The sequence below is a fragment of the Morone saxatilis genome, unplaced genomic scaffold (genome assembly GCF_004916995.1).
Source record: "Morone saxatilis isolate NCDOM2014 unplaced genomic scaffold, NCSU_SB_2.0 Contig17, whole genome shotgun sequence".
Classification (NCBI taxonomy): Eukaryota; Metazoa; Chordata; class Actinopteri; family Moronidae; genus Morone; species Morone saxatilis.
The window spans coordinates 3,547,475-3,566,006 of NW_023339729.1; the positions used below are offsets into that span (position 1 = coordinate 3,547,475).

Sequence of the window (18,532 nt, forward strand, 5' to 3'; positions counted from 1 at the left end):
AACCAACAACCTTCCGATTAGGTGACGACATCATACAGTGATGTTGATGTGATAATGATTATTTTCCGTAGAAGCGTTAATAATGGGTGCTTGACATTTAAATAAGTCCTGAGGGTCGCAGTTTGAGTGATGTGGTTTTCTTATGACATACTGTTATTGTCTCTTACAGTTACCTTTACAAAGCAAGTAAAAGCACGTGAAATATGCTTTAGCTTAACATAGCCCCTACAGCATAGTCGTTTAAGAAGTTTATGTGAAGATAATCCCTTCTGCGGTTTGGGATTTGAATCACAATACCCATGCAGAAATCAAGTGGCTTGCATAATAATGTCATGTACAGACGAAAACCTCCTGGCATGGAGTTTATTATGATTGTTAGATATTGGATGAAAGCTATTGTATGTTTTTATAACAAGTGTTTTTGTTGCCTGTCAAACACTTTTTGTAAAAGGCTCCTTCTAGAGAAAGGGTGAGGTATCACATGAGAAACGATCAAAGAGAGCCTAAGCGTCCCCCCTTGGAGAACAGGGGCAGAGGAATGTAAAGTCGCAGAGGTCAGGTACACAGTGAGGGAGCTATTAAGACACGTGTTCACTGTTTAACCCATAATCTGAGGCTGACTTGTTTTATTTTCATTCTCTTGTGGGCAGTGTCCACCTCTGAAGCCTCCACCTCTGCTCCTGACTAACAAGTCACTACCTGCTCTCCTCTGTAGCCCTCAGTTAACGCGATTCCCCCAGCCTAACACTCCTGTGGATGTCGTGAGATGGATGCAATTTCTTGGATCTCTGTGGGAGCAACATGACATCTAAAAACAGGCTAGGTGGCATTCCCTGTTGGTAGTCACAGCAGATATCATCTGAGAGCAACGCCCTGACAGGTGTTTTTCCAGGATTTTAACTAACATAATCGCCGCCAGCATCGCCCAACAGAAGGCCAACTTGCTAAGAGGGTGTGGCAGTATGTTGACAGTAAGTGTCCCAACAATCCTGTCTGGCAGTGTTTGGTTAGTCAGCATACTCTGTGTGTGTGTGTGTGTGTTTCATTATTCAAATTTACTCTTACTCTCTTTGCATACATTTTCTGCCACTTTCTCTTGATCTCTCGCTCTTTCTCTCTTTATCAATCCATCTCTGTCTCTCTTTTTCTGACCATACAGATGGATGAAAACCACAGCCCTGACAAACTGTCAGCAAAACCACATGAGAGTCAGCTGGCTGCTCCTCCTCTGCCGTTTTTCTGCGGAAAGAATGAAAGTCTAGACAGAGACAATATTTGTACAACGGTTATAGCAGATAGAAGTGCAGGCTCAATTGTCTATATTAATAATCCCCACATCGTGCCGCTTAGCAAAGCATGTTTGTTTACCCAACAGAAAAATCATCTGATATGCAAATCCTCAGATACAGTACTTGCAAATATACAAAAGTGGCTCCTTGAGGACAAATTAGACAGAAAAAACACATTGGAAAAGAGGAAAAACAGGATCAATCACTATCTTTTTTATTTCATACATTTTAGTTGTATTCACAAACAAACTGAGAAGAGTAGTAATAAAACACATTTCACTGACTTAACAACAAATTTCTGCCACACCAGCATTTAAAACGCTGACATTTTGTGGCAGTAAATCCACATAAATCTTTTATAACTAGTTGAGCTTTGGTGAGCTTCAAATTTACACTGCTGACCAATGAGCAACAGTCTTGCCAGTGACCTTTGAGGTAAGAGAGAACCAAATGGTCCAAAATGGAGGATGATTATTAGCTGTGTTGTACCATACACTATTATTTTACCTCCTCTGCTGGATAATCAACTACTCTGCAGAAAGGAATTGGTCGCAGACAGTTTATCAGACAGGAATCAATGGAAAAAATACGAATCTTTATTAAACAGTTTAAATATATTGACCTAGCTAGCTTGCTTGCTGACAAGCATTAGCATGGTCTCAGCTGGCTAGCATATTAGCAGATATCGGTAATTGAAAACTAGACCTGCCCCCACAAAGATAGACTTTGCTGTGCCACTTTTTACTTCTTTTTTTTAATTAGCATTTTGCCTGTTAGCAAGTCACATAGTCTCATGTTAGCGGTATCAGAAATCATCAACGTATTCTTTGCTTTTTTTTGTGATAGTGAGCCGACTTGTTTGCTTTAATTTGGATCACAGCTTATTAAAACGTTCATGTAAATGTTCAATGGAATCTACCACACCCCTAGCTTAAACAAACACACATGTTATCATAACATCTTAAATATTTTCAGTACAGTATTGATGTCTGTGACAGTGCCATACTATCTGCCTGCAGAAGATATGAAAATACAGCACAAAAGCCACAAAAGGTCTCTGCTGAAACACAGGGCTGTAGTTGTGGCATATTTGCAAATATTGTACCCAAATCACAATATAATATTTAGAAGATGAAACCTTTGGCCCAGACAGACACTCATTCTCAGTCATTCTCTAAAAGCAGCCAAGACTGTTATTGAGCAAGACTTGACTCTGCACAAAGTGTGTATTACTTGACTTCAGAGCAGTGAGTAGGGACACAGATTTCTTCTTAATTACAGTACATGTACAGCATAGGTAACCTCTTATTAAAGGTCGCTCAAATACACACATACACTCACACACAGGTCCTGTCACTGTGTCTCCCTGAACATTCCCTCCACACCTTGTGTTGCTGCCTGTTTGAAAGCGGCTCAGTAATCCTGGATCAGAGAGTACAAAGGGCCCCAGAGTGCTGGTGATGTAAGCACTGTGTCCACTGTGTCCAGTGCTTACCCCACTGCTACCCCCCAGCTCCCACATGCTGCCTGGGGGGGGCGAGGTGGGACAGAGGAACATCCCTGTCGTGGCTGACCCTGAAGACTGCAGACTGACACACAAACTGTGATAGTGGTAGGCTAATGGCAGCCGGTCTGCTCTGTCTCAGGGGCCTGCTGCTGATGACCTGGGACACAGTGGGAAGGAGAAAGTGTTGACCAGCCCGCTGTAGAGGAATGCGGCTAGGCTGTGGGGATTGGTGGAGCGGCTCGGTGTGACTAGCGGACAGACTGAGGGACTGCTGCCTCTACTTCTCTTCCCTTGCCTTATTCGTGGAAGGTCACATTGCCACAGGTGAGTATCGCTGGGTAAACATTTACCTAGTTAACGCCTCTGACAGCGTGTGATCTCACATGGGTGGCAGACTGTTTACTAACTTTATATATCCGTGTATGTCTTCTGCAAGAAGCATAGTAACTGTGGCGTACTCTCTGAAGGTTTTGGCCCTCATAGGCACTACCGGCTGTGTCATTTGACTGTATGGAAATATTAGTGGTTTATTGTGTGTGCGATAACATTTGGGTGTGCACTCTCTCAGTTCTCCATGGACTTGCAAGACTCCAAGCACACCATGTGGGGTCTGAACGCCAGACTGAAGGGCTTCCTGGAGCAGGTGAACCGGCTGCAGGAGGCCAACCGGCAGCTGGAGGCTCAGATAGCCGACTGGGGCGTCAGGAGCACCTCACGCTCCCGGGACTGGTCCCAACAAGAACAGACTGTCAATGAGCTCCGTGCACAGGTCAGACTCATCATTTGGACTATGAAATAAAAAATGTCTGTAATTGGACAGCTGTTTGGCAGAAAGATATGATAGTATTGCAGGTGTGCTACAGGCGTATTTCCACTCAGGCTTTATGATTATGCTCCATTACAACGGCTCAAGGCCATATTGGCTGGCAGACAACAGGAGCAGCTGTGTATAATCAAACAGCACTGACTGCAGTGAAAACAGAGACACAGTCGATTACTAGTGTAGATGCCAACAGTGTGCAGCATCATGTGAACAGTCTCATGTTCCCTTTAAGAGCAGATAAAGAGCTTTAATGGCAGGGGTGCAACTCCCGTTTGAAACAGTCCCAGTGCTGGCTGTGTTACAAGTGACTGCATTTATTAAAACCATCATGTAACAACTTTGTTACACTGAACCTGATACAAAGACTGAGAGTCTGTGGTTGCTAAATATGGGCTATAAAAACTGTTAAAGGTACAGTGTGTAACATTTAGGAAATGCAATATAATATTCATAGGAATGTTTTTATTAGTGTACAATCACCTGAAAATAAGAATTGTTTGTTTTCATTATCTTAGAATGAGCTGTTTTTATTAACAGACCTTCTGTGGAGGCTGCCATGTTGAACCGCCATGTTTCTACGGTAGCTCAGAAGGGACAAACCAAACACTGGCTGTAGATAGTGGAATTCACTGTATTTGCAGCCACCATAGTTTCTCCTTCATGCTTGGAAGGGGAGGGTGAAGAGAGGGAGTTTCAATCTGCCATTTCACCACTAGATGCCACTAAATCCTACACACAGGACCTGTAATTGGGAGAATCAGCAGACAAACTTCTTGATACATAAAACTCTTTTCAAAACCAACTGGATACTGATCAGCTAAAAGAATGTATTTGTTAGTTCTGTAAAAGTTTAACCACGCGACAATCAGTCCCGCCAGGCTGCATGGCCCTGATCTGTGCATTTGTGGCCCAATAAGTGGTACCACATCCTTTGAGGAGTACTGGCTGCTACGGGGTGGGCGCTAGGCGTGACGCTAAATTTTGCTTTTCTCCCAACTGGCTTCAGTAAATAGTTTGACTACATTATATGGTTCGTTGATCTAATTGGTTGAAGTTCGCCTGTGATAGACAGTGACAGACAATGGTAGATCCAATCACCTCTGAAATGCCTGCCCTTTTCCAAACAGTTTCCAATGATGACTTCCCAGGTGGTTCTGTGTAACAAACCATCTGGCGCAGTTAGGTTAGTAAAAGTTGTTTCATAGCAGTTCAGTGACTCCACATCAAACGAGCTTGTTGCAGAAGCAGGTATGTGTGCCGTTGCTGCTGGATCAAGCTGTCACAAACAGCAAGAATGAGGAACTCTTTATTACTTTAAAGGCCATTCCGCTTAGTAGACCATTAACGGCACGGTGATCTCACATGACACGACTTGATGGTTTTCAACTGCTCTTTGGTTTTAGTGTCACTTTCTGCATGAGTTGGTGTCACTGACAGACACTTTAATCACTCTCTTGTTTCTCGTCGCATACCTCGTCATCCAGTTTGGCTGATGTTCCCATGGCTATGGCAGGCACCAGCGCAAACTCTGCTGACTTCATTGTTCACTGATCCACAGAATGCTTTCATTTTAACATATAGGATTACTTTGCTATTTATCGTCTTACAAGGTGCTTTATTGTCCTTTTATGTACAGCATAGAGTTAATGATGGGCAATCAACTGGTAAGACTTTTAGCGTAAGATCTTGTCAGTGTACTGTCACTCATCTCACTGGGGCTCTGATACTAAAACTAGATACTAGTGTATTTTAATGCTTATGGTCTAAATGTTATGGAATATTCCATGTTATCTTTGGCTTTCCTTCAACATGGGTGTGTCTTACTATTGCACTATTAAGAAAGGGCGTGTTAACATTTTTATGTGTGTGATAAAAGTCAAGGAGACCTTTTTCTACTTGGAATTAACTTTCATCCAGATAACTAAAAAATAAAATGAAACTGGAAATGTAAATCTTTTTACACACATTTTAGCCATTACTAATGCTAAACAAATAAACATAGTAGTTTGTTGGCTGCTGAGGTAAGATGTTGGTTTCATTCCAAGTATGTATTCACTGTGTACTTTGGCAGAGATTGAGCCCCGAGGGGAGGTGAGGTGTGGAGAGAAAGACACTGTACATGACGCTGATTTGTTTTGAACATAGGCATGGCCGTTTCAGTTTCCCCAACAATTCAAAAATCATTTTGATTGTCACAGCCAATTTGTTGTGCTATAAACAACTATTACTCAAATAGATGTTTTCAACCTGATTAATTTACCAGACTGCACAGGGACAGCATAGTTTAGTTTATATATTATATATAATATAATAAATTCAGGTCCTCACAATGCATGGATGCTTTATTTTAGTACAAAAGTTGGGGTTTGTGCAAGACTTCATCATAGCTGTTTTGTGAGTAGATGAATTTAGCTGAATACAGCCATCCCTGGTTTCCCCTGTCTGTCAACAAACACAGTTGTTGGAGACCAAAAATAATAAGTAAGGCAGAACAACTGTATGTTAGTGTTAGCTAGCTTGTGATAACATGAGATCTAAATGCAAAAAAGATTTACTTACATCATCAAAGTATGATCATTACAATCAGTAGAGGTAATACATTTGAAATATTTTTAAGTTCAGTTCCCACCTTTTAGAAGATGACAATAACTGTGAGAAGCTCTGGTTTATCTGGCAGAGGGATTTGAATTTGAACATTCAGTGTAGGCTGGTTTACACCAGGGAAGAAGTACACACTATAAAGTACTTGAAATGGCTTTACTAGAAAATCATTTGTGCTGGAAATGTGAAAGGCACAAAGTCAGCTTTATCCGTGCAATGTGGGCCTGCCCTCTGGTTCTACCTTTCTAGGAAGAGATACAATACAGGAGTGGCTAGATATATCTGTGCCTGAATCAATTCAACTTTGCCTCTTGGGGGACAGGACCCAACATTTCCAACCCTAACAGGCTTTATTTCACCCAAATGCCTCAGGCTAGGCCAACTTTACCAACTTACATTTTCATATAAAAAAGTCACTCTGCCAGTTGTAGAATTGCACATTGTTTTTCACATTCCCTGATCTAATCTCACGTCATTGTATTTTGTTTCTGTCAGGTTGGTAAACTACTGATGGAGAATGCCCAGCTGGCATTGCAGTCTGACAACATGAAGTCCAGAGCTGCTGCCATCCAGGCCAGGTCAGCTGTTGTTTGCCTCCTCTCCCTTGATCAATACAGTCTAGGGCTTATTGATTAGTATAATAGGCGTGAGATTGCACCCTGTAAACATATTTCACTTATTCATACAGTTTAGGTCCAAAGTGATCCGGTTCAGTGGAGAAAAAATGCATCTTGTATTTTAATTGGTAACATAGTAACACAAGCTAATGGAAAATGTGCAGGAATTATTACTGGCCCATAAGGCATCACAATATACTAAACATAGGTGTGGAATAACTGCCAAAGACTTCCTGTTTTCATCCTGCTGCAATGCTTTTCCAGTCCTCTGTTATCTAACTCAGGCCAGTTCCCGCTCCTGCGAGCCAACCTGCATACAAATCCAGGCCAGGCTTTGTGCCGCGTCGGCACTTTCGCTTATGTATTGATGCAGAGTGACACAGAGCCCCCACCCCCCTACCTCCCCACCACCTCTCCACTGTCAGCCATTAACCCCTGAAGGACAGTGTGGCGACACGCTGCAGCTTGAAATAAATACACCTGTTCTATTTATAGCACCATCTCCTGACTAGCTGAGAGTGTCTCTGTTTATGACACACTTAATGATGACGAGCTCTTTTTTTCTACGATTTCAGCAACAACTTGCTTCATGGTCATGCACCAGAAGTAGATCAATCAGCTAAAACCACAGTCTTCTTAGTCAATGCTCACTGTAGCAATTGTTGGAATCCCTTTTAAAGGAAGTTAAACTGGGTATCACTGAGGACTGTGTCAAAACTTTACATTTGAACTTGAGCTGTTGCACTCTATTTGAATATATGTATATTCTCTGGCCGCCTTCTGTTTATATGAGGTTTTTAAGTAACAGATGCACGACGTGGCTAACATTAAACACTGTATGAGGCTCAATAAATAACTTTTGCTGTTGCCATGACATCATAGGTGTGAGACGGAGGAGAGGAACACCAGCCGTCTGGAGCAACAGGTGGCTCTGCTCAGGCAGTCAAAGAGGAATGCAGATCAGAGCAGCATGACGCTGCAGGCGGACCTACGGCACTCCATGACAGAGCTGCAGGAGATGCACCAGGAGTTTGAGGTCAATGCTCTCCAAATGCCTGTCATGACAACTCTTTCTTTTTTCTTTCTCATCTTTGTGTCCTTCCAATTTATCAGTTTGCCTGTTTCACTGTGCCTTCCTCTTTCTATCCACCTGTTTATCTCTATTTTTTGATTGATTGTGCTTTTCCTTCTGTAAGCACAGTCTCACACTAAACCCCTTCATTCATCCATGCAATAAAAACTAAATTTAACTTTACAGTGCCAGCCTGACAGCAGAGCACGAATAAGATTCAGATGATAGCCTGAGTATCCTTGGGTGCAGTGTTGTCAGTTATGGAGGGCAAAATGGTCTCAAGTGAGGGGCCAAAAAAATGAATTAACCCTTTAATTGTTTCAAAAAGATGATGATGTTTAGTCACCAAATAACTTAATCAGTTGCTTGCTAGCTAGTTACATTGGCAAGGTAATGTTAACAAAACCCTAGCTAACTAGCTAGCTAATCTATATAAATCCTTAGCTAGCTGGTTTGGTAATGTCTTGCTAAAATTAGGTGTGATTAGCTCATTTAAGATGTGATTATGTTGCTTTTAACCTTTTAACCTTTTTTATTGTTGAAAATAAGATGTTGTGTGATTTCTGACGACTGACGAACATAACCATTGCTGATAACAGCATGACCAGAAAATATATGAGATCGGTGAGGATCCATTTGTCACCTCAACATTTTGCCGGCTTGGTGCTAAATATGACCACAGAGAATGAGGGAAAGGACATCTGAGATGCTGCAGGATCCTGATCCTATTACTGTGTAATATACTGTATATAAATATGTAATTATCTGTCATGTTATTATGTTTTTAGACACTTGTACTTTAACTTCAAGCCCTGACATCATAGCCCTTTCGTGTGTGTGTGTGTGTGTATTTGATTTGTGAGTTACGAAGAGAATCGTTAGATTCCTCATCTCTTCACTCTGACCTCATCCACCCCTCCCCTCCCCTACCTTTCCTACCTCCTTTTCTTCATTTTCTCATTCCTGCTGACTAATAACTGCCCTCCCTCACTTCCAGTATGTTTCTCTGCATACAGATACACACACACACGCAAACATACACATACATATGCTCATATGTAGTACTCTAACTAACTGATTCTTTTCCTTGCCTCTGCATTGCGTGGACTATCTCACCCCCCCCAAACACACCCCCACACACACACATTGCTCTTACACTTTTTTTCTCCTTTGCATTAAGTCACTTATTCAGTCGCAAATCAGTTCTTTCCACCTCTGTGTCTTTGTTTTTCTCTTGCAATTCTCACTCTTTACATCATTCACTCTCTTTCTCTGTCTTTCTCTCTACCTCTCTCTGTCTCTCTCCCCCCTCCCTCCCCCTTTTGCTCCCTCCGGTTGGCTGTTTGCAGGCAGCCCGGGCTCTACAGCTGCAGCGAGTCGGCTCCTGCGATGCTCTTTTAGTGACGGCCACAACAGCAGCAGCAGCAGCAGGAGGGGAGGAGGAGGATGGCACAGGGATGGAGCTCACCCAGCTCCTCGACCGAATCAGAGCGCAGTGCGATCAGAGCAGACTTCCTGGCCCGGGCGGGAGACACCTTGGCCTGGGCGCCGTGTCAAATCCACTCCCCAGCTCGGTCGGGCCTAGCCACTCTGGAGCAGCAGCAGCATCCAGAACACACGGAGGAGCTCTCAGTGAGGTACGCATCCACTCCTGCATCTTCACCTATCTTTTTTTTCTCTACGCCTCTGTCATGTTGTCCTGGCCCACTGCCAGCCAGACACACCCTCAAGACCAAATCCAGGCCGGCCCATAGGCAAAGCAGACTGATATATATCCTCGGCTGAAGTTGAATTATTAGCAGTGTTTGTTGAATGTGGTGAAGGGCTGTAGGTTTAGGACCCACCATGCTTCTTCTCCCTCCTGTTTTGTGTATGTGTGTGTCTGTGTTTGCCCTCTTGCTTGATTTGTGCATGTTTTTGCATCATTGTCTCCTCACTTACTTCACCTTTTTACAGTTACACACCATTGCAGTGGGGTGCTACAGCATACGATCAGTTACTACACTGAGTGAATGATCTCTGTTCTTCATTAAATATTTATGAGCCAAATTACAACCTGAGCACTCTCAGCTACCTTGCAGATTTTTAGCCTTTATGTAATGGCAGTATTTTCTATTTGAAAGTAGGAGGTTTTCTACTGTTATTTTAGCCTCTCTTAACTGTCCTCTTTTATGTTATGATAGGAGAAAGCACTGTCTGGGTCTGGCTTTTATTATCCCAGTGTTCCTGTGGCACAGCACAATGACTTTGGTCTGACAGTGACAATAAAGTGCCTTCGCCAAAGGCTGCAAGCTACCACAGTGCTGAAATGGAGCAGGTTTTATGAAATGCTGTTGTTTACATCAGACCTTCTCTGTCTGTCCCACTAAAGTGAGGGTTACACAATGCTGCAGTCAAAAGCCTCCATGATGATGAAAAAAAGGTGCTATACTGGGTATATTGGCATACAGTAAGATGGATTGTATGTTATGATATACAGGGACACATGTGCTTCCCAGTTTCATTGTTTACATTATGAGCTGCAAACCACAATGAGGAGACACAACTCTGATACAGGCACCAAAACTACATGACATCTATCATCATTTTGAGTGAGCCTTTTAAGATTAAAGCTACCCTCTGGGCAAACATAGGGTCTGCAAAATTACTCAAAATATTATCAAAATTGTAATATGGCCAAATATGCAACTCGCAGAAGCTGCAGTCTTTTGATAAAAGTAAAGTCTTTGGCAAAACAGCATTATAATGAAGTACTGTAGTTCTGAAGAGATGCCCTGGCCTACAAATCTTTTTGTTATTGTGGCCAGATTTAAGAAAAATCTATTTGTTGGTTTCACATATCATGATTTTAATTGTTGTTTCAGTAAAAAATTATATTAGTGATACAAAAATGATAATTCACACACTAATCATGAATCATATCGCAATTGCACTCTTCCTTGCCTTTGTTGGCACATGGCTGTGTTTCTTAACATGTTTCTGGTGTTAAACCTGTGGCAAAACTGTGTGCTGCTTTGTGCATGTGCATCAAAACAGTACATATTAATTCAGTAATAATATAATATATCATAATATAATATATAATAATATAACACTGTGACAGAAGCCATTCTGCATAATATTTAAACTTTTGATACTTAAGTATATTTTTACATTTTAAAATACTTATGTACTTTTACAAATATATTTGTATTTATTTCTGCCCTGAGATATTGCTACTTTTAGTCGGTAAGTTTCAGAAAGTCAGAACCTCTTTCATTGCTGCTTAAGGTGACAGATAGAATAGTAATTCTTTAGACTTCATGTAAGATAAGGAATCTTGTTGGGCAGTGTTAAGAGCTGATGTAGGATTTCTCTGCCTAAATTAGCTTATTGCATAATTTTCCTGTTCATTAAAACAGACTTTCTGCATTGAAACAGACAACCAGAATCGCTGAAGTAATAAATTAAACAGAGAATAACCTGCATAACTTGAGTCTTCTTCTTTTGTTTTTACTGTCAAAATATTGTCATAACTGTGCTGAGACAGCTTCACCGCTTCACTGCATTTGAAGGGGGTTGAGGAGGGAGGGTGTGAAGAGCCTAACAGCTGTACAGTGTGTCAACACAGCTTGTACAGGCCTGGGTGCCCTGCTCCACTTTCTGTTTACTTATACTGAAACACACACTACCAACATCATCACCTGTGGCTGCTTCTCCTCTCACTGTCTGACTGAGTGCCAATGGGAAACAACTGGTGTGTGTCAGTGTGTAAGGTGGTTGCTTCTCATCTGGCCGGTTCTGTCTGTTCTTAATTTCAACAATCCACATCATGCCAACTACTACAAGCTAACACAAGTATAAATGTGTGCGTGGTTGGGTCTGTGTCTTTGGATAAGATGGTGGCATTGGTGGTGGTTCTCTCTGTTAATGACCGATCCCTGTCAACTCATCCAGGAGGAGGCAGCATGGGCACAGGTGAGCCTCGGCAGCGCTGTGCTGAGAGAGGCCCGGGCCGAGCTGGCTGAGGCCAGGAAGCAGTGGCACTCCCTGCAGGTGGAGATTGAGACCCTACATGCCTTGGTAAGGAAACACACACATCACATAACTGATAACACATGTTCCATGAGGAGTGGCAGACTGCACACTTTTTAGAAGTGATAAGCTAATGATAATGACAAGTTAAGAAAATATGTATATATTAGTAGCATAGGATATAACATAACCTACAATGTAGAGCTATACAGATGGGATATTTACATGTTTCAGCCCCCTTTCCATTAGATTTTACCTTCCAGTCAACCTTTAATTCCTACTGCTTTCTTAATTCAACTACTGCTGCAAAAAATATTTTCAGAGACTTGAAAACCCCCAGTGTGTTCTATTAAAACAGATTATGATGTAGTACCTGCATATGATGTGATTTAGAATATGATAACATGACTTAGAATTGAGTCTACCATCATGCTAGCAGCTCCAGAATACTAATGTTAATCAACTATAATGTTTGCCATTTTAGTGCATAAGCATGCAAACCATTTATCACTAAACACGGAATACAGTAAACCATAGTATTACAAATACAAATTTAGACCTGATGATGGCACTAGATGAAAGGTCAGAGCACTGGGAACTATAAGTGTCACTCTGTACAACATGTTGTCCAACATGTAGTCCATTCAATAGTTGTTGAACTACATAATGGAACAACGTTTTGCATGCATTGTAAAAGGTTATTAAATTCTGTTGTGGTAATTAGATTTTGATTTTGGTGGCAGTTGACATATGTTATGATGTTTATATGTATTAATAAAAAAGTGCATATTAAGTGTGGGAGACATACATACATGGATACATTTTTGAGTATTTCTCACACACAAACATGGGTTTTTACATCTAAAACCATGGCAGTGTCCTTGTGGATCAACACTACAGAGACCTGTGTTCAGGTCCTGGCAGCAGGGCCTAGGGCTGAGACCAAGCAAGCCACTGGCAGTATTGGTGGTGGGAAGCTAGTGAGGGATTACGTCCATGCACAGTTATAATATTAGTTTCTATGTGGTTCTTTAAATTCAATGTGAAATTATTTAAAAAGTTGATCTGTTAAAAAGTTGAAGTCAACTGGGTAGTCTTTCTCCTAACAGCTTCTTGCCTTGTTGCATTTCAGGAGAAAGGCCTGGAGAGCTCCCTGCAGAACACCCAGCAGCTGTACTCCAGCCAGCTGCAGGACCTTTCCCAGGTGATCACTGGGCTGGAGAGTGAGCTGGAGCAGGTGAGGAGCGGACTGGCCACCCAGCGCCAACGCCACAGCGAGCTCCTCAACACCAAGATGAGGCTGGAGCGAGAGATCTCTACTTACCGACGTCTGCTGGAGCGTGAAGAGGGCAGGTGAGGGCAAGATACAGAGAGAGGAATGGAAACATTAGAGGAAGCAGGAAGGAATCTTTGAATTTTGTGGTTTCAGTGTCAACCAGGAAGGTATTTTTACTATTTTGGTGAAAGGGTTTTCCCAGAGCATTGGAGGAACTTAATCTTCCTGAACCTGTTAAAAGCAACCCTGAGGAAAAAACTGAAGAAAAATACAATTGTACAGAAATATAGAGGATTTTTGCAAATTTGGGATCTAAAAAGCAGACTTTACACACACACACACACTCGTTCAATGACATGACTAACACAGAAACTTCCTTTGCATTAGGACAAAGTAAACAAACAGATTTATTAATCGTTTCTTTTATACACCTGTCAAACTGATAATTTCATGTGTTGGTGCTTTCAGTCTAGTCAAAGCCTACCATTTTGTCATGGATCATGTAGAATCAGTCTGCATAGAAACTTAAAATCCACAATAATTGCAGGTTGAGACATACTTGGGCTGTAGAGTACGGCAAAAAGTGACATGTTACAACAGGTATTGGAAATTCCAATAATTGTATATGTAGGCAAAGCACAAAGGATAAATATAGTAAAGGTGACTAACTTTCTTCCACTGTTTCATTGGCTAAACATCCAGCTTTAAGTAGACAATATGATAGAATCCAGACAGTCTGCTGTCTTTACTCATTACCTGCCTGTTGACGTTGTTTTACTAGGGAATATTTCATCCTATTGGCATGCCTTTTAATTATCTTCACAGGTGTTCTGGATCTCACACTGAGCTCCTTTGCATTTTAACACATTTGCTGCATCAACCACGTGATTGTCATGTTATAGGTTGAGGAAGGTACAGCTATTTGTTTTTATGACCCTCGTAGAGATCACAGACAGATTGGAGTGCTGCCATTGGTTCTCTCATATCTTTGGCAGATGCTTTTCATTCAGAATAGGACTTTGACTGATGTCATTGATGCTGGGAGAGACAGGACGTGGCAGCATAAATCTGAATTGTTTGTTCATATTTGAGAAGGGTGGTGACTGAGTGGCTAGCAAGCGGAGGCTCAAAGGACTGTGTGACAAAAAGACCTAAGGCCATCCTCATCCAGCAAAAGCGGCTCTTTCTTACTGATGCATCTGCACACATAATACCCCAAAGGTCTGAGTTGGGTATGTCTGCAGGTCAACCAAATAAAAGGCTCAAAAGATAATACTGAAAGGTCAGTGCACAATACTTTTATATTATTTTAACCATCCAAGCTGTGCAAAGAGAGTCTGTGTGTATTTGTCGGGGGGGGCCTTCCTTTATGATTGGCCACCCCAGGTGCCATCACATTATCCTTACTTCTTCCACTCCACACTGGGGGGCTAAATAGGCAAAATTTTGTTGGTGGAAAAACTGACATGGTCATCTTCAAAGGGATCCCTTGACCTCTGACCTCAAGATATCGGAATGAAAATGGGTTCTTCAAGTCTCCCCTTTGCAGACATGCCCACTTTATGCTAATCCTGCAGTTTGGGGCAAAAAAAACATGCAGTTTTCTGCATGTGGTATGAATATGTTACTGCGTTCTGCATACTGGGGTTGGAATTGCATACATTGGGAATAAGAAACATACTTCCTTGCATAAGTCAGTGCCCCACTTGTGCCACCCCAGTAAAAAAAAGTCTGTGGTTGTCATCACTCTGTATGCTGCCCTCCTGCCCTCCTGCCCGCAGGTACATGGGTCGTAACGGGCAGCCAAAGAGTCTGCGGCCCTGGAGGTCGTTCGTGGAGGAGCCGAAGGAGAACGGGCTAGAGAACGGCTTCAGTGACCCTGCTGTTACTCCGGATGAACCCAAGTCTGAGCCCCTGCCTGAAATACCTTCTCTCCTGCCAGCAGACAACGGGCTAAAGAAAAGCATACTGCATAGACAGCAAAGCCTTGTGATACTCACAGGTAAGACACACACACACACACACTCTTGCTACAGTCATTGTCTTGTTATGATTTGCCATTATTTTGTTTTTTCACAGAGCCAGAGCAAGATAAAGACTTGCCGATCTCCACTGTGAAGACTCAGGAGATTCTTCAGGGCAATGTGGTGCGAGAGAGTGCAGAGGGTCACGGCACCATCGAGTAAGTATCAATCTTTTTGCCCCCCATTGCCCTGTAGTCAGCACCTTTGGCTCTGAAATGTAGGCATTTTATAGTAACAAGCATTAACAGCACCACTGTAGAGCACACTGTTCTACATTACCTGGATAAACGCCTTTTTGATTATGACACAACATAGTTTCTTACTCGCTTCATCTCCCGAAGCCTTCACACCTCTCAGGCTTTGACTCAGTGAGGTTTTCTTTCTTTTTCATTGGTTTTCATTGACTCATTAGTTTGTAATGAGGCAATCATCCATGTTCTCCCCACCCCGGCGACGTCTGTTCCCCCAGACAAGATGTACAAACTCTCAAAAGAATTACCTTTACACGTCAAACAAGTTACAGGGCATAAAACTTTGAGTTGTCTGCACAGGTTCCCATGAGTAATTCATCACAACACTGCATGGGAATTTTCCTCCTTTAATGGCTTGTGTTTGATGTGGAGATCTCTGCCTGGTTTGGAGCCTTCAGGGCGTGGCACCTGTTATTGTTGGACCAGACATGGGTTGAATGCTTTGTTCATGCTTCAGGTGTTACCAGCCGCAAAAAGCAACACACACACACACACACACACACACACACACACACATACATGCATGGTTGATGTCCACAGAGAGCTACACTCAAGCCCACTCACTCTACTGTATCTCGTAGCTGTGATCACACAGTATAAGTAACTCACTTGATTCATTCATTCATTAGCCAGCCCACTGAATTTATTTTACCTAAATGTTCCTTGAATGCTTCCGGCATAATTTCACTGACAAGAAGCATTATCTTGTTTAAAACAAGTTAAACGGTTCTTGATGCTTTCAAACTAATTCATTTGGTCTACTACTTAAGTAACAGTCAGTCTCAAAAATTGTAAAGCACTTTGGGTAATATATATAAATGCAGTGCATTTCATTACACAACAAAATTTATATTTTTAATTCTTAAATTTAGATTTGATTGTTTTTGTTCACACTCACTCCTCTCATCAACCTTGTTTCCCGTCGCTGCAGGCAGCTATTCTAATAAACAGATATTTCCTTTAGGTGGAGATGAACAACAGAGCTAAACGATGTTATTGGACTTACATTCAGCCAGAATCATGGCTCCAAACAAATACTAATGTGTTTTCTGGATACGTAAACAGGCAACTGTTTGCTAACAAGCTTACCATATAAACTTGCCATGATCATCTATTAGTCTGTTAGGTTACACACTTGCATATACAGTGCTTGTCTCCTCTGCAGAGACAGGGTCTCTATTTCAAATTTAGTTAGTTGATACGGCAAAGATCCCAGCTCCTGATCTTCACTGAGTCTATTTAGTGCCAGACTGGTTGCATGTTATTACAAACTGTTCATTCTGTTATATAGCTCTTATACCAGGTCACATCCCAGGCAATTAAAATGCTCTCCTTTGCTGCCCCCTGCTGTTACCATGCAACCAGGTGTATCATGCATAAATGAATGAATGACATTTTTTTCTCTTTTTTTGCTATACAGTACCATTGAAATGGTCCATCCCACATGGGATTACATGGCAATAATACTATAAAGGAATAAATAGATTTCTGACAAAGGAAAGACAAAAGAGTGCTGCACACCACACTCCTGAACGAAAGAAACCATGTTTGAGACAATTAAAACATAAAACACCTATTCATAATATTTTTCTTAGTGTCCATGCACCTACCAAATAATCTGATAACACATACTGTTGTATGACATTTATCATGTGTCATCATCATCTCTTGTTGCCACTACTTCTAACCTCATTCCTCCCAGGACTGAGAAGATTGACAAGGTGATAAAGCAGTGGGAAGGCTCCTTCTTCAGAGGGAATCCCAAGCTGCGGAAGAAGTCTGTGTCGCTGCGTTTCGACCTGCACATGGCAGCAGCAGATGAGGGGTGTGCCCAGACTAAACAGGACAGCCTCCCCGACGTGGAGGTGCGCCTCATCATGAAGAGATCTCGCAGCATCCCGACTATCACACAGTGACTCTGTCACTGGTTCGCTAGAGTCAGCACTGGTGTGTAGCTGTTGGTGGTAACACACTGGTGATGTTGAAGTTACAGAAATAACATCTGGGATATTGTCATCCACTACCATCATGCTAAATATGAATTTCAAATTACAACAATAATTATACTTTGCATCACAACTGATGACTGAAACTGAGATTTCGGTCAACAAACCTGACTCTGGCAAGATAAGAATTACCCATCAGGCTTTTGTGCTATCGGGGACATTTTTATAGTGCTGGAAAACCACATCAAATACATCAGACCTTCATTACAGAGGATGAAAATTTAATATGTTACCATCTTCATCATCATTCTAGATGAAGAAAACGTGTCTCTCAAAGCTGTCATTAGTGCAGTATGAGGTCACTGGACAAAGGAGATTATATTGACCATATGACTGCTTAACTACAGCATTTCATTCTGATTAACACTTGGTACAGGAGGCTGAGTGCACAGGTAGATGGAGGTAAATGAAGCTGTGGTTTCATATTTTTTCTTTAAGGGACTGTACATAAATTATTAGGGCCGGGGGGGGCCTAATAGTTAGCACTTAATTTGTTACTATTCAACTCTGAGCATCGCAACAGAAAGCAGAACTACAGTAAAGTTAAATGTATATAAAAAAAGCAAAAAGTATATGTGCCATATAAAGATTGACTATACTGAATATATTCTGAATATTCAGTAAACAGGAATCATATATTTTTGGTAATTGCGAATTCCACTTGTATTGTGCAATTTGGAAAAATATTATTCATTCAACATTTAAAGGTTATATATATGAAATAGAGCACCAGCATTTCAGACCAAAGCAGTGTGACAGATATAAAATAAACTTAAAACTATGTTTGTTAGACTTTCCACAGACTTTCCACCAATCACCGACTCTGGTTTGGTCAAAACAAACTCTTAATTCACTGAGAAAATATTTGGGAAAAGGGCTCCAGCGACTGCAATGTAAGCTAACGTAAATGCACCTGTCAAAGTACATCCACAAGTTCTTGTTTTTGCCACTGACAGGCTCAGATTTGTGTTCTGTTATGTCTGACAACATTATGGAAAGGATCCCTACAGAGATAAACCTTTTGTTTAACCAGAAACAGCCGTAATATCACT

At 41.6% G+C, this 18,532-nt stretch overlaps 1 protein-coding gene across 1 annotated transcript; it reads left to right on the top strand.

The window, feature by feature from the left end:
* The first annotated feature begins 2,892 nt into the window (after positions 1-2,892).
* krt222 (keratin 222) lies at positions 2,893-18,526 on the top strand. The gene is made up of 10 exons (XM_035659807.1): positions 2,893-3,120; positions 3,365-3,565; positions 6,716-6,798; positions 7,720-7,873; positions 9,259-9,546; positions 11,846-11,971; positions 13,056-13,276; positions 14,981-15,201; positions 15,279-15,381; positions 17,177-18,526. Exons 2-10 carry the CDS (start codon positions 3,371-3,373, stop codon positions 17,388-17,390), a joined length of 1,605 nt encoding a protein of 534 aa, XP_035515700.1. The 5' UTR covers positions 2,893-3,120; positions 3,365-3,370; the 3' UTR covers positions 17,391-18,526.
* The last annotated feature ends 6 nt before the right edge of the window (positions 18,527-18,532 follow it).